Raw genomic sequence first — 15,156 nt, 5'->3', positions numbered from 1 at the left:
CATTTGCAGCAATTCACATAAGCTGGAGTTCTGGCTAGAATTCGTTCATTAGTAATGTGTACCAAGTGTGTCAGGTTCCCTATTTGGTTCTTGACAGTAAGTTTGTTAGATCATCAAAACATAAGGCAAAGACATTGAAAACCCATCAATCATGTAGACTTTGTTTATATTCCTATGAGTCTAAACAAACTAGCACATAGTTTAGCTAAGTTTTCTATTCCTTTGTTGAAGGAAGTATGACGTCGGGCAGATTTCTAAATGTTTTTATGTTACTTTACCCATGTTTTGACCGCTTTTTGGTGCTATTAGGTCTTTAAAATGCTCAACATGTGTTAATTATTGGTTTTATGACTAATAGATTTCAATGTGATGATTTAGGATGCTTGGAGCACATAAATATGAATAAAAGGTGCTCCAACAATAGGAGAAGAGGGTGGATGCGTCACATCCAACCTTGTAAAAAATGCTATTTGGAGCACCCTTAGCAGTAAAGTCGGGAGAAGGCATCTACCTTAGCATCTACACCTGGGCACGACAAGGTTGAGGGAACAGAGGGTGGACGTGAAACGTCCACCCCAACGTCTAATGCTGAGAAGTTCAAGCTAAGGCAGATGGGAAGCATCCACCCCAGCATCAATCCCTGAAGCTGAGTCAAAATAGGAAAAGAAAAACTTTGGCCCACGACTTTTGTACGCAATATATAAGTCGAAAACACCTCTTTTAGGGGATAGAACACACTTTTTGAAGGGGATTCGACCTAGGGAGAGCAAGGAGCCGCCGTTGAGGTCGGGTTTCATCTTTTCTTCCTCCAAACTTAATAATTTTTATGTTTCTTTGCATGAATTATTTTTTGGCTACCATATCTATGTGGAGCTAAAATTCTAGGGTTTTGGTTCTTTCATGACTATTGTTGTTCGGATATTGATTTTGCTTTCTTGATTTATCATATTTGTTTATTTATTCAGTCTTGCGCTTAATTATTTAATTACTTGATCACCAATTGAATACTATCTACGAATCTAGAATGAATTCGAAAATGGGAATTCTAGATTGCAGATAGGATGAGTAGAGCAAGTTCTTAAACATAGGCATCGAGGAACGGATTTGTAGTTAGGATAGACATATACCCAATTGCCTTGCTTGGTTTATATACGTGAATTTTAAATGCATTCTTGTTAGTTCTAATTCCATAGACATATAGGCATTAAGTTGGCTTAAATAGGCGAGTAAGATTTTGACAAATTCTTATGAGCAATATTAACCCTGTCAATCAATAAACTAGATGAATTAGTTAGTCAATTTAATTGAAGAATACAGTAGGAATATTAGACCCTAGATCGTTTTCATTATATTGATAACATAAAAATCTGCTCTTCTTTTGTTTAAAGTTCACTATTTGTTTTTTTCTTTATTTAAATTAGTTTAGATTCAAACACTTCTAGGTTAATCCTTCTTTAGATAATTAGGATAGTCTAATTTAGTTAATAGTTAATCACAAGTCCTCGTAGGTTCGACACCTGACTTTTAGTCACTTTATTACTTGACGATCGCATATACTTGCATGTGCGTTTGGCCACAACAAAGTATTTTGGGAGAACTTTTTCCCAAGTTGAATTGTAAAGGACGCTATGGGCACCTTTGCTCAATTTGTTTATTCTGTGCATTAATATGAGGGATTTTTTCCTTCCTATACAGTGTTTGAAACTTATTTACTAAATTTGTCCTAATTTTTATATATTACCCACCCTATACAAGGATTACTTAAAAATTACGTACATTACACCTTAAAAGGCTCCCAATCCATTATTATGTCTTAATTTAGGGGATTCTTTTCTTGGAAAAAGGCATAACTGAAGGGAACAATGGTTTTAACCACGTTTGAGTATCTGATGGTGGCAATAACAGTTCCCATCATCGGAAAAGTGTAGGCCCGAAGTATGCAATCCTAGATCGTGCTGAGTTGTTTGAATAGCTTGAGTGATTGGCAAGATTGGCTTGAACATCAAGTGGGTTATGAGGCTCGCAACGATAAACTTTGGCTACAAAATGCTTGAACTAGTCACAAATTAAATTTGGTATTGTACTCTTTGAAGGTGATTGGATTTTCCATTGAATGGCTCTGTTGAAGCATTGTACCACTGTCCAACATTGGATGAAAATCCTCCTCGACGATAAGCATTAAAGAGTTTTTAGTATTCAGGTGTTTCACTCTCCACCATTGGCAACCATTAAAAAGCTTTGAATTCGAATTTGGGTTTTCAAAAATCATTATTTGTTTAGATTGGGTATTGTTCCAAACAATTGAAAATATTATTTGGAGTTTTATATCTCAATTTTGAGGGTATTTGGTGAAGATTAGACTTGATTTTGGCTGAATTTCAGATTGAAACTCGAAGAAGAAGAACAACAACACATGACATACCATATACTTACAAAATTATTGTAAAGTTATAGTATAATTGTATTTAAATTGTATTATGTTGTAGTTATATGTATTTTTTTTATTTGAATGTATTATGAAAGTTGAAAAATAGTTGTATAAAATTTGTATTTAAGTTATCAATACTATCTTTTTATATAAAGTTGTTGATATGTATTAAAATTTGTCCAAAAATTTTACGAGGTTAATAACTATTGTGCGGGGCTAGTAAAGTATTCTGCTTCACTTGATTGGTTAACTTACCTAATACACTAATCTATCACAAATTAATGAAACCTATTTCAATCAGCACTAAAATGGATACATGGTACTTACAATTAATATTTTACAATTAGATGGTACAACAACATAAAAATTTAAAAATAAATTTCGTACAAATTTAATACAAATTGATATATCTAAAAAAACATACATACTAAAAATAAGTTTCATACAAATAATTATATGGTATACATTTATTTACAACTTATCTACAATTTTCATACATTATATTTACCCAATTAAAATACATCTACAATATCATACAACCTCAATATAATTTTCATACAAATTTATACAATATATCTTTTTGTATATTTTGTATCTGATATTTGTATATATTTTGTATGTGGTGTGTGTTTCTTTCTCTCTAAAATTCCAATCAAAACTTTCTCTCTTAATATAATTTTGATACATATAAATAACTTTATGTAAAAAGATTGTATTGATAACTTAAATATAGATTTTATACAACGATTCATATATTATACAACTATTTTTCAACTTTCATACAACATTCAAATAAAGAATATATATAACTACAATAGAATACCATTTACATACAATTATACTACAACTTTACTACAATTTTGTATGTATATTATATGTCATGTCTTCTTCTTCGAGTTTCAATTTGAAATTCAGCCAAAATCAAGTCAAATCGTCACCAAGCACCCTCAAAATTGAGATATAAACTCCAAACAGTATTCCCAATTATTTGCAACAACACCCAATCCAAACAAATAATGATTTTTGAAAATACAAATTTGAATTCAAAGCATCAGAGCTATTTAATGGCTGTCAATGGTGGAGAGTCAAACATCTTCAAAATTTATTGATTGACAATTTTAATTTGAACACCAATTATGCAACATGAGAGAAAATTGCTAAGTTAAAACTCTATAGTAAAACGATTGGAATCCATTGATGAATTCCATTAAAAATATATACAATATGAAAGGATAAAAAATAGAGGACATCAGAGGAAGAAAAATTGGGGAAAGAATAGAGAATGAGATATTGAGGGACAGAGAGAGGTAGCATAGGAGAGAGAGAGAGAGCGCACGCATAAGGATGAGAAATAATTGATTCCTTCTTCAATTCCTAATATAAAAGGATACTCATTTAATTTATAAAGTGTATATAATTGGTAAATTATATATGCCTATGTAATTAAATTGAAACTTGAGCAGTGAGGGTAATAAAATTTCAAATAGTGTATAGGAATAAAAATACCTTAATAAAATATCTACCTGAGGGAAAAATAATACCCTTTGACCTTAGGAATTGATTGCACGTGACTCTGTTACGTAGAATGACGACAAACATCATCTCTTTTTCCAAACAGGCACGCATTTTCTTCTATTTCTTTCAGCTTCATAACTGAACTGAAAATACTGATCTTAAATGTCACGACCCAAGTTTTCCCTCCGTAAGCTGTCGTGATGGCACATAGTCTCCATGACTTGGTAAGCCTAACATTTTGGCGGAAATGAAACAAAAACATAAAATCGAACAACTAACAGGAATTTTAAACAAGAAATTAAGATGCCGTTCGTCATATACAACAACCACTCTCGAAATGTACATAAACTCTCCCTAAACCCAAAATATTGTAAGTCATAAACTACAGAAAGAAAACAGTATTTCTATACTCCAGAGTCTAACAAAAGGAAAATACAAGGAATGTTTAACATGGGGAAGAGTAGATAGGGACTCTGAGGTCTGTGGACGCGGTAGATATACCTTGAAGTCTCTACAGCTAGCTCACCTCACGGATAATGCGTCTAATAAGCGGTACATAGATCTGCACACGAAAACATGTGCTGGGAAGGGCATGAGTACACCACAATGGTACCTAGTAAGTGCCAAGCCTAACTTCGGTCGAGTAGTGACAAGATCAGGTCAGGGACCTACTGGTATATGTATAATAAAATATAACAGAATGAAATATCGCAGTAAGAATAAATACTGAAATTTAACAAGAATGTAAGCATAGAAGAACAACAGCTCAGAACCCATAGATAACAACAGGGGATCTCCCAAGATACCATCACGTAGTCCCAACATAAATGTGTAGGGGGATCTCACAGAATGCCATTCCGTAGTCCCAAAGTAAATATGTAGTGCTGGGGGATCTCCCGGAATACTGTTCCGTAGTCCCAAAGTAAATATGCAGTATAGGGGGATCTCCTGGAATACCGTTCTATAATCCTAAAGTAAATATGCAGCTCAAACAATAGAATTACAACTACAACACAGAATCCTACAATTTAGACTAAGTACAAGTCAATGAAGAAGCATGAAATTCACTAAGCATGATACACAAAGTTCAGATAAGCAACTAAGACACGTAGACATGCTGATCTAAACTAAACATGATAATTACATATGCTAGTGGAGCTCAGTTAAAGGAAAAAAGATATTTTACTTAATAAAAACGAAGTTTTTCAACAAATAGCCCGTGGACGCACTCGTCACCTCACGTACACGATGCTCATATATCAAAACAGTACCAAATCCTAAGGGAAGTTCCCCCACACAAGGTTAGGCAAGCCACATACCTCGAACCAATTTCAAATTAATCCATCACACTGCTCTTTCCACGAATATCCGACTCCGAATGGCCCAAATCTAGCCAAAACCAATTACATAACATAAATATAACTACAAGAAACTAATCTAGCTAATGAAATCAAAGCTAAGGCAAAAAATTGGAAAATCGCCCAAAAAGCCTTCTCGGGCCCACGTCTCAGAATCGGGTAAAAGTCACAAATTACGAACACCCATGCATTCACGAGTTCACTCGTACTAAAATTATCCAAATTCGATGTCAAAATCCCAATCAAAACTCAAAATCTTAGTTGACGAACTCTTTTCCATTTTTCCCAATTTTCACCCCAAATCCGAAATTAAATGATAAAATTAATGATATATTAGTGAGATACAACCAAAATCGAGTTAAGAATCATTACCCATTTGATATCTCTAAAATTCCCTCAAAATCTCGTCCAAATCTGAGCTCCCAAACTCAAGTTTTTATAAAAATGGTTAATTCGCCTCGTTTTTGAAAAGTTTATATCTGCCCAGTGAATCCTTCTTTTGCGAACGCGTCCACTTTCTCGCATTCGCATATACCAAAATTCCTTTGACCCAAAGTTCCTATTTAGCGAAAGCGAGGGTCCAGTCGCGAACATGTTCCTTTAGATCCCTGATGCTTCGTGAACACGACACATGCTACGCGAACGCGTAGACCAAATGGCTGGGGACCCCAACTGCCTCACTTTCTCTACGCGAACACGTTCTACTCCCTGCGTTCGCGATGCTTCCACTAACCATACCTTCGCGATTGCGGGCACCTTTTTGCAAACGCGAAGAACAAACTTGAGTCATCCTCCCATATGCCTTCGCGAATGCGATGAAGAAAAGTCTCTGCAACAAAATACCAGAAAATCGGCCAACTCCCAAAGTCCAAAAATGATCCGTTAAGCATCCAAAACTCACCCGAGGCCCCAGAGACCTCAACCAAACATACCAACCAATCCTAAAACACTATACAAACGTATTTGAGTCCTCAAATCACATCAAACAATGCTAAAATCACGAATCACCCTCTAATTTAAACTTAAAGAACTTGAAACCACAATATAAGTTTAATTGTTACTCGAATTTTATGGTAAATAGTTTGGCGCCCACTGTGGGGCTAAGGGTAATAGTGATTGCTCGATGCTGATTCTGATAACACATATTATTTCACGCTTGTTCTTTTCAAGTATTTTTGCTCTCAGGTTAGAACATGTCAAACTCACAAAATGCACCCACACATGGTGATGATGGTCTCGGGTTTCCCAGGGAAAACGATAATGTAATTGCTCCAGGAGCGAAGGTGCCACCTACTAATCTCGGGGAGCACCTATTGCCGATTTAGTTGATGTCAGTTCGCACGTTGCTCTAAATGCGGACCTAGGCGCAGATCCCGAAGGGAGTGTACGCAGGGAAGGCCAATCTGGTAGTCAAGGTACACAGGGCAGAGGAGATGGAGGAGTTAGTCTCTAGCTGATATTTGAGATGCTATAGGCTTAGTAGGCTGCTATTGCTTATTTGCAAAATCAACATAGTACTCCAAGTGGGATCTAGCTAGAAATCACTCGCCATACCGATCCAGTGCCAGAAAGGTCGAATGATAACGATTCAGGGACTAATCCTGCAATAATAAAAATGCTCGAGGAGCTCACCAAAATAATTAAGTCAGGGAAGAAGAAAATCGAAGCTAATGATAAAAAAGTGGAAACATACAACTCCTAGTTTGATCAGATACCGAGGAACCCCCAATCCTAAAGGGTTTGGATTCGAAAAAGTTCGTGCAGAAGCTTTTTCCTCAAAGTGCGGCTCCGAAGCCCTTTCCTAAGAAGTTTCGTATGCCGAACATACCTAAGTACAATGGGACCACCGATCCTAATGAAACATATCACTCATACACATGCGGAATAAAGGGAAATGACATAGAAGACGATGAAATCGAATCTGTGCCGTTGAAAAAGTTTGGAGAAACCCTTTCGAAGGGAGCAATGATTTGGTATCACAACTTGTCACCAAATTTAATCGAATCATTTTCCATGTTAGTAGATTCTTTCGTAAAGGCACACGCCGGGGATATAAAGGTCGCAACAATAAAATCAGACCTTTTCAAGATAAGACAAAGGGATAATAAAATGCTGAGGGAGTTTGTATCCCGATTTCAAATGGAACACATGGAGTTGCCACCGATCACAGATGATTGGGCCGTTCAAGCTTTCACTCAAGATTTGAACGAATTGAGTTCGATAGCATCACATCAGTTGAAACAAAATTTGATCTAGTATCCAATTATGACTTGGGTAGATGTGCACAATCAATATCAATCGAAGATCAGGGTCGAGGAAAACCAATTAGGAGGCCCTTCTAGTTCAGTATATCCAAACAAGTCCGCCCTAGAGGGACGTCGATAGGGAGACAAGGTCGAATAGAGAATGATATAAACCATATACCACAGATTGAAGGAACAATGGTTCAGGATGCAATTCCGCCCGGAATGATCGAATAAGTGATCGAGGACAGAATTATCGGGGACTTATGAGTTTGATAAGTATTCTGATCCCACAGAGTCACCTCGGTTATCGGAATATAACTGTAGCATCGACGCGTCAGGCATTATATTGTTAGTCGAAAGGATCAAAGATACTAGGTGGCTCAGACCCATACAGACCGATCCTTCCCAAAGAAACCCAAACTTGATGTGCGAGTATCATGGCAAGCATGGTCATAAGATCGAGGATTGCAAAAAATTAAGGGAGGAGGTAGCATGTCTATTCAATGAGGGCTACCTTCGAGAATTCCTTAGCGATCGAGCCAAAAATCATTTCAGAGAAAGGGACGCCAACAAGAAAATGAACAAGAGAAACCCCAACATGTCATTCATATGATTGTCGGTGGGGTTCACATTCCACAGGTACCCATATTCAAATGCACTAAGGTATCAATCACTAGGGAAAAACGGACCCGAGATTATGTTCCCGAAGGCTCCTTATTATTCAACGACGAAGAAGCAGAAGGCATTTCTCAACCACACAACGACGCTCTGGTAATATCTATATTATTAAATAAAGTTCAAGTTAAGCATGCTTTAGTAGATCCATGTAGCTCTACAAATATCATCCGATCGAGGGTCATGGAGGAGTTCAACCAACAAGATCAAATCGTGCCCGCAAGTCTTAAACGACTTCAATATGGCCAGTGAAACAGCTATAGGGGAGATTATTTTACTGGTGAACGTGACTGGAACCATTCAAGATACCAAATTCCACGTGATCGAGGGAGACATGAGGTAGAACGCCTTACTTGGTAGGCCTTGGATCCACAATATGAGGGCAGTCCCTTCAACTCTCTACCAAATAATGAAATTCCCGACGTTGGACGGTGTAAAAATAGTATACGAGGAGCAGCATGCTGCAAGTAAATGTTTGTGGTCAATTACGTAATGCCAATATCAACGCTATCAACCCCAAAAATGTCAAGCATCAAAGGTAAACTGGAAGCCAAATAGCAATCACAACCACCAGTCTCGAACGAATCGGGGAATCAGGAGACATAAGAAGAAGAAGAAGAGGATTTTCTAACCCATCGAACTTTTATTGTTCCCAAAGATTCCGATGCCACCAAATCAACGGTCGAAGAGCTGGAACAAGTTATATTGATCGAGTACCTGCCCGAGAGAAAGGTATACCTAGGAACGAGGTTAACCCCCGAACTCAGGGAAAAGCTTATTCAATTTCTTATTAATAACATAGATTGTTTTGCTTGGTCCCATCTAGACATAACAGGGATCCCACCAGAGATAACGACGCATCGTCTAAGCCTTGACTCTAGGTTCAAATCGGTGAAGAAAAAGAGAAGACCCAAGTCCGAGGTAAAACATGCATTCATAAAGGACGATGTAACTAAACTTCTTAAAATAGGGTCCATTCGGGAGGTGAAATATCCTGAATGGTTAGCTAATGTAGTCGTGGTCCCTAAGAAAGGGAACAAATTTAGAATGTGTGTAAATTATATAGATTTAAATAAGGCATGCCCCAAAGATTCTTTCCCACTACCTAACATCGATCGCAAGATTGATGTTGCGATTGGCCACAAGATCCTTACCTTTTTCGATGCCTATTCCGGGTACAATCAAATTCAAATGAACCTCGAAGACCAGGAAAAGACTTCATTTATCACCAAGTATGGAACATATTGTTATAATGTAATGCCCTTTAGGCTAAAAAATGCAGGAGCTACTAACCAACGCCTAGTAAATAAGATGTTCGAAGGACAAATATGTAAGTCAATGGAAGTTTATATCGTTGACATACTAGTTAAGTCACTACGTGTAGAGGACCATTTGGCTCATTTGCAGGAAACACTCGAGATTTTGAGGAAATATAACATGAAGCTCAACCCTGGGAAATGTGCTTTCGAGGTCGGTTTGGGCAAATTCCTGGGCTTCATGGTGTCGAATCAGGGGATCGAGATCAACCCCAATAAAATCAAGTCCATCGAGGACATCTCCATCATGGACAGTGTAAAAGCCGTGTAGAGGCTAACTGGACGGATATCTGCTTTAGGCTGATTCATCTCTAGGTTGTCGGATCGAAGCCAAAGATTTTTCTCTCTACTAAAAAGAAGAAAGATTTCACCTAGAACCCGGAATGCTAACAGGCGTTAGAGGAATTAAAGAGATACCTATCGAGCCCACCACTACTTCACACTCCAAAGGAAGATGAGAAACTTTACTTATACTTGGCAATATTGGAAATTATGGTAAGTGGTGTCCTAGTTAGAGAAGAGCAAGGTATGCAATTTCTCGTTTATTATGTAAATCGAACCTTAAGAGAAGCAGAAACTAGATATCCACACTTAGAAAAATTGGCACTTGTACTGATAAGTGCATCTAGAAAGTTAAAACCATACTTCCAATGTCACCCCACATGCGTGTTAACCACTTACCCACTTTGTAATATTTTGCACAAGCCCGAACTATTGGGCCGATTGGCCAAATGGGCTGTCAAACTCAGTGGGTACGATATTGAGTATCAACCTCGAACGGCCATCAAGTCCCAAATTATGGTGGACTTTGTGGCTGATTTCACGCCAACCCTTGTACATGAAGTTGAAAAAGCACTTTTGCTAAAATGATGCACATCATTGGTGGTATGGACCCTTTTCACAGACGATGCTTCGAATGTAAAGATGTTCGGGTAGGCATCATTTTGAAGCCGCCCACGGGTAGCACTATTAGGCAGTCTGTCAAAACTCCTAGGTTGACTAACAATGAGACCGAGTATGTGGCCATGATTGCATATCTCGAGCTAGCTAAAAGCTTTGGAGAAAAAGTCATTAAAGCCAAGTATGACTCTTTGCTGGTGGTGAACCAAGTAAATAAAACCTTTGAAGTTCGAGAGGATAAAATACAAAGGTATTTGGACAAGCTGCAGGTAACTTTGCACCATTTCAAGAAATGGACTTTATAGCATGTACCTCGAGAACAAAACATTGAGGCCGATGCACTTGCAAATCTAGGGTCATCGACCGAGGAGATGAGATTAGCTCTGGGACTGTCGTTCAACTCCCGAGATCTGTGATCGAGGAAGGTCATGCTGAGATAAATTCTACAAGCTTAACATGGGATTGGAGGAATAAATATATTGAATACTTGAAGAACGGAAAGCTCCTATCAGACCCTAAAGAGTCGTGGGCCCTACGAACTAAAGCTGCTCGATTCACATTGGATGAAGATGGAACATTATACATAAGGACATTTGATGGGCCATTGGCAGTATATTTAGGACTAGGGGACACCAATTATGTTTTATGAGAGGTCCATGAAGGCACTTGCGGGAACCATTCCGATGCCGAATCACTGATTCACAAAACCGTTAGAGCAGGATACTACTGGGATAGCATGGAAAATGACACTATAGAGTTAGTTAAAAAATATGATAATTGTCAAAGGTTCGCACCGATGATCCATCAACACGGAGAACAACTTCATTCAGTCCTATCCCTGTGGACATTCATGAAATAGGGGATGGATATCGTCGGTCCTCTGCCATCGGCCCCAGGTAAAGCAAAGTTCATTTTATTTATGACTGAATATTTCTCTAAATGGGTTGAAGTACAGACGTTCAAGAAAGTAAGAGAGAAAGAGGTTATAGACTTCATTTGGGATCACATCGTGTGTCGATTTGGGATACCTGCTGAAATAGTGTGTGACAATGGAAAACAATTTATCGCAGCAAAGTAACAAAATTCCTCAAAGACCACAAAATAAAACGGATATTATCAACACTGTATCATCCTAATGGGAACGGACAGGTCGAATCGACGAACAAGACTCATTCAAAACCTAAAGAAAAGGTTGAACGACGCAAAGGGGAAGTGGAGAGAAATTTTACCCGAAGTCCTTTAGGCATATCGAACAACATCAAAGTCCAGTACAGGGACAACGCCGTTCTCCTTAGTATATGGCTCGAGGCCTTAGTTCTAGTCGAAGTCGGGGAACCTAGCGCCAGATTTTGACATGCAACGGAAGAAGCAAATAACGAGGCTATGAATACTAGCCTTGAACTATTGGATGAAAAACGAGAAGCTGGACTCGTTCGGATGGCTGCACAAAAGCAAAGAATAGAGAGATATTATAATAGAAGAACCAACCTTCTCCACTTCAGAATTGGGGACTAAGTTTTGAGAAAAGTCACCCTCAATTAGGCCCATATCGGGTCATTGGTGTCATCAGAAATGGATATTACAAACTCGGCACAATAGAGGGAGAACAATTGCCAAAATATTGGAATATATCACTCCTCAACCGGTATTATTGCTAAGGTATGGATTTCCCCCTTTCCATTTGCATTTGCTATTAACTTATTGCAGGTGTTTGATCGGAGACGTTGAGAAACTCTTCAACACGAGGACCTTAGGTTTTAAAGCATGCGTTGCACTCTTTTTCCATTAGATCGGTTTTTATCCCAAATGGGTTTTCCCGACGAGGTTTTTAATGAGGCAACAATTATATGCTACTTGAGGAAATTTCAACAGTATCCAAGGCTTCTTTATAATCAACCTCGAATATTGGGGGGCATCACCTTTGGATGTTATATTTTCGAGGAAAGTACTTTATGTCAAAGGGTCTTGATAGGGAAACTTTGCAATGGGCCAATGAACCGTGTTCATATAAATTAGTCAAGCCCCGATAGCAAAACATGTATGCACGTATAAATTATTCAAAGAAGCAATCTTTCTATATCAAACGTCTTGTGTCTCAAAGAAAATTTTCTACTATACGAGCTCCATACTTTTGATTTTATGAGAAATGGCTCAAGAGCCAGGTGCAAATATGCCTCGAACACTCGGGGACTGTCGTTGACGATCGACATATCCGAGTTAATCGAATTCATAAGACCTCAAAGAGGTACCCCTCGATCTATAGGCCAATGCCATCATTCTCGGGGACTAATTCGAAGTGTTATTGGGGAATAATCCCAAGAGTCATACCCAAAGGCTTTGGCCAAATTAATGCAGCTCGGAGACGTTTGAATCCCGCAATAAAAATAGGCCTTCGAATTCTTTGAAAAATTGGTTAAAAAAAAGCTACCCTCGGCAAACAATCAAAAGGGCTTCGATAAAATCAGCCCTCGAAAAACCTTAAGAGGTACCAAATTATCTTAACACAAATGTGCTAAGGGATCGAAGGTTTCAATCGAAAGGAAGGGAGGTTTCAATTGACATCGAACCCTAAAAAAACGCAATGGTGAAAAATACATGCTAAGGCATAAAAAAGCCTTTTACTAAGTATTTTAAGCTGAAATAGGGGAAAAATAGCCATCTTTTAGAGGCCATATTGGCCCAATATAAAGAGCCTAAGGGCCAATACACTCAGAGTTCGAGATATTGTTCTCGTTCCATCCGAACCTAAAAGTTTGACTATTCTGAGCCCATATAAAAACTAACTTGACTATGGCTCGGGAACTCATCATTATTCGACACAAACCCCAAAGACCCCAAAGGGCCCATGCTTCAAGTTCGAACCTTATTCGAACTCAACTGTGGTGACTGCGAGGAAGCCACCCATAACCAAAATCTCGAACACACCGTTCAAAGCATAATATTGTGCTAAAATTTTACAAGGCAAAAAAAACATGTTTGTAGATACAAAATTGAGAAGGCATTCAAAAGGGAAAATTTCTTTATATATATGGGCAAAAATATGTACAAGAGACCGACGGGGGTCTTGCAAAAAAGAAAAGGAAAAATAAAATCCTAATTATGCCCGAATCTGGTTTCTCCCCCAGGGGCAGCTTCTCCTTCGGGCCCCTCGTCGCTATCAGACCCACCTTGGCTGCCTTCATCATCGGAGGAGACAAGCGACCTGGCATCAGCTTCAAGTGCCTTAGCTTGAGCTATCTCTTTGGAGAGGTCAAAACCTCGAGCATGGATTTCCTCGAGGGTCTCCCTCCGGGATTGGAATTTTTCCAAGTCATTGCTCCATCACTCTCAATCAGATGCCTCCCTTAGCTACATTTGAGCAGTCTTGGCATCGGCCAGGTACACAGCTATGGACTTGTCAGCCATGATCTTCGTCTTTCCGACCTCCGCCTTGGTCTCAGCATGCTCGATTTCAAGCTCCTCGATCCTTTTAGCCTAACTTAGCTTTTCTATTTAGTACTCCGAAGTTGGACCTCAGCCGATGATAGTTTGGCCAAGGTAGCCTCTTTCTCCACAACAAGGAGGTCTATGTTCTCCTTCCACCTATCATAGTCAGCTTTGATTTGATTGACTTCACCTCGGAGCAACTCGATCCTTTCCAGCTTTTGCTACAACTAAGATATTGAAGTATTAGCCTCCACAATTAGGTCAAGACCGCACTCTTTCAAAAGGATAGTTACCTGGTGGTCTAGCTCGGCCTCTTCTTTACGAGTTTGGGACAATTCATCTCGGAGGTCCCTGATCTCCTCTTCTTTTTGCACATAAAGGCGTTTGAGGGTGTCTCTCTCCTCAATAAGCCTTTTGAGATCGGCCTCACACTGATTCAGCTCGGCTTGGGATTTGGTAATTGCTTCCCGATGAAGAATAGAACCTATGGATAAAGGAAAGAAATCAGACAGAAGGAAATAAAAAAGCAAACGTAATAACGGGGGATGAAGTTTACCTGGTTCAGGAGACGCTGGGCCTCATAAAAAATGATCATCGCATCTAGGTCAGAAACATCATCGACCCCCGTAAGGCAGCCACAAAATATGTCTTCCCCATCATGGGTCGTTCCTACATCGGGGGTCTCCATAGATCGAGCCTCCCGAAATTGCCCTTCAGAAAATTAAGGGCCAGGCGACAAAACATCAATATTGATTGCCCCAAGCAAGTCACTTGGGGAACTCTCTCTCTTCTGAAGAGCCCAGAACTGGACCCTTCGGGCATACGCACTGGTTGTTTATCATGACAAGAAATATCTTTGGCCCCCGATGACTCAGGGACTTTGCTCGGAGCACCTTCCGAGATCTCCTTGGTCCGAGGGTTAGTCTCCTCGACCATCACCGGCCCAACTACTTTAGAAACTTTGATGCTTCCCCTCTTTTCAAGGCACCAACTCATAACCAGCATTTTCCCCATCCTCTTCTTCATCTTGTAGCGTTTGGGCTACATTGGCAGATAGTGCGGCGGAGTCGCCCATCTACTTATGAGCCTTACTCTTCTTAGGCTTCGGGGTATCAAAAGACAAGGCCCTTCTCCTTTTTCTTGTCCTTAGTTGGTTTGGGAACCACCTCTTCCCCAAGCGGGGCTGATCTTAATTCAGCAACATCCCCGAGGCCTGCATAAAAGGGAGTCAAGTATATGTAAAAGGACACATTTCAGAAAAAGATGTCGAAAGCATACAAGATTAACTTACC

General features: G+C 39.1%; 1 protein-coding gene across 1 annotated transcript in view; it reads right to left on the bottom strand.

Moving 5' to 3' along the window:
• LOC138868864 (uncharacterized) overlaps window positions 1-14,939 on the bottom strand; it is a 32,505-nt gene extending 17,566 nt beyond the window's left edge. Inside the window, exons 1-2 of the mRNA XM_070146438.1 lie at window positions 14,864-14,939; window positions 14,158-14,348 (exon numbers count right to left, since the gene is read on the bottom strand). Coding sequence (XP_070002539.1) covers window positions 14,158-14,348; window positions 14,864-14,939 — 267 coding nt within the window. The remainder of the gene's footprint in view (window positions 1-14,157; window positions 14,349-14,863) is intronic.
• Between the last annotated feature and the right edge of the window lie 217 nt (window positions 14,940-15,156).

The sequence above is a fragment of the Nicotiana sylvestris genome, chromosome 5, assembly GCF_000393655.2.
Source record: "Nicotiana sylvestris chromosome 5, ASM39365v2, whole genome shotgun sequence".
NCBI lineage: Eukaryota > Viridiplantae > Streptophyta > Magnoliopsida > Solanales > Solanaceae > Nicotiana > Nicotiana sylvestris.
The sequence above is the reverse complement of the archived record's forward strand: the minus strand, read 5'-3'. Positions and strand labels throughout refer to the sequence as shown.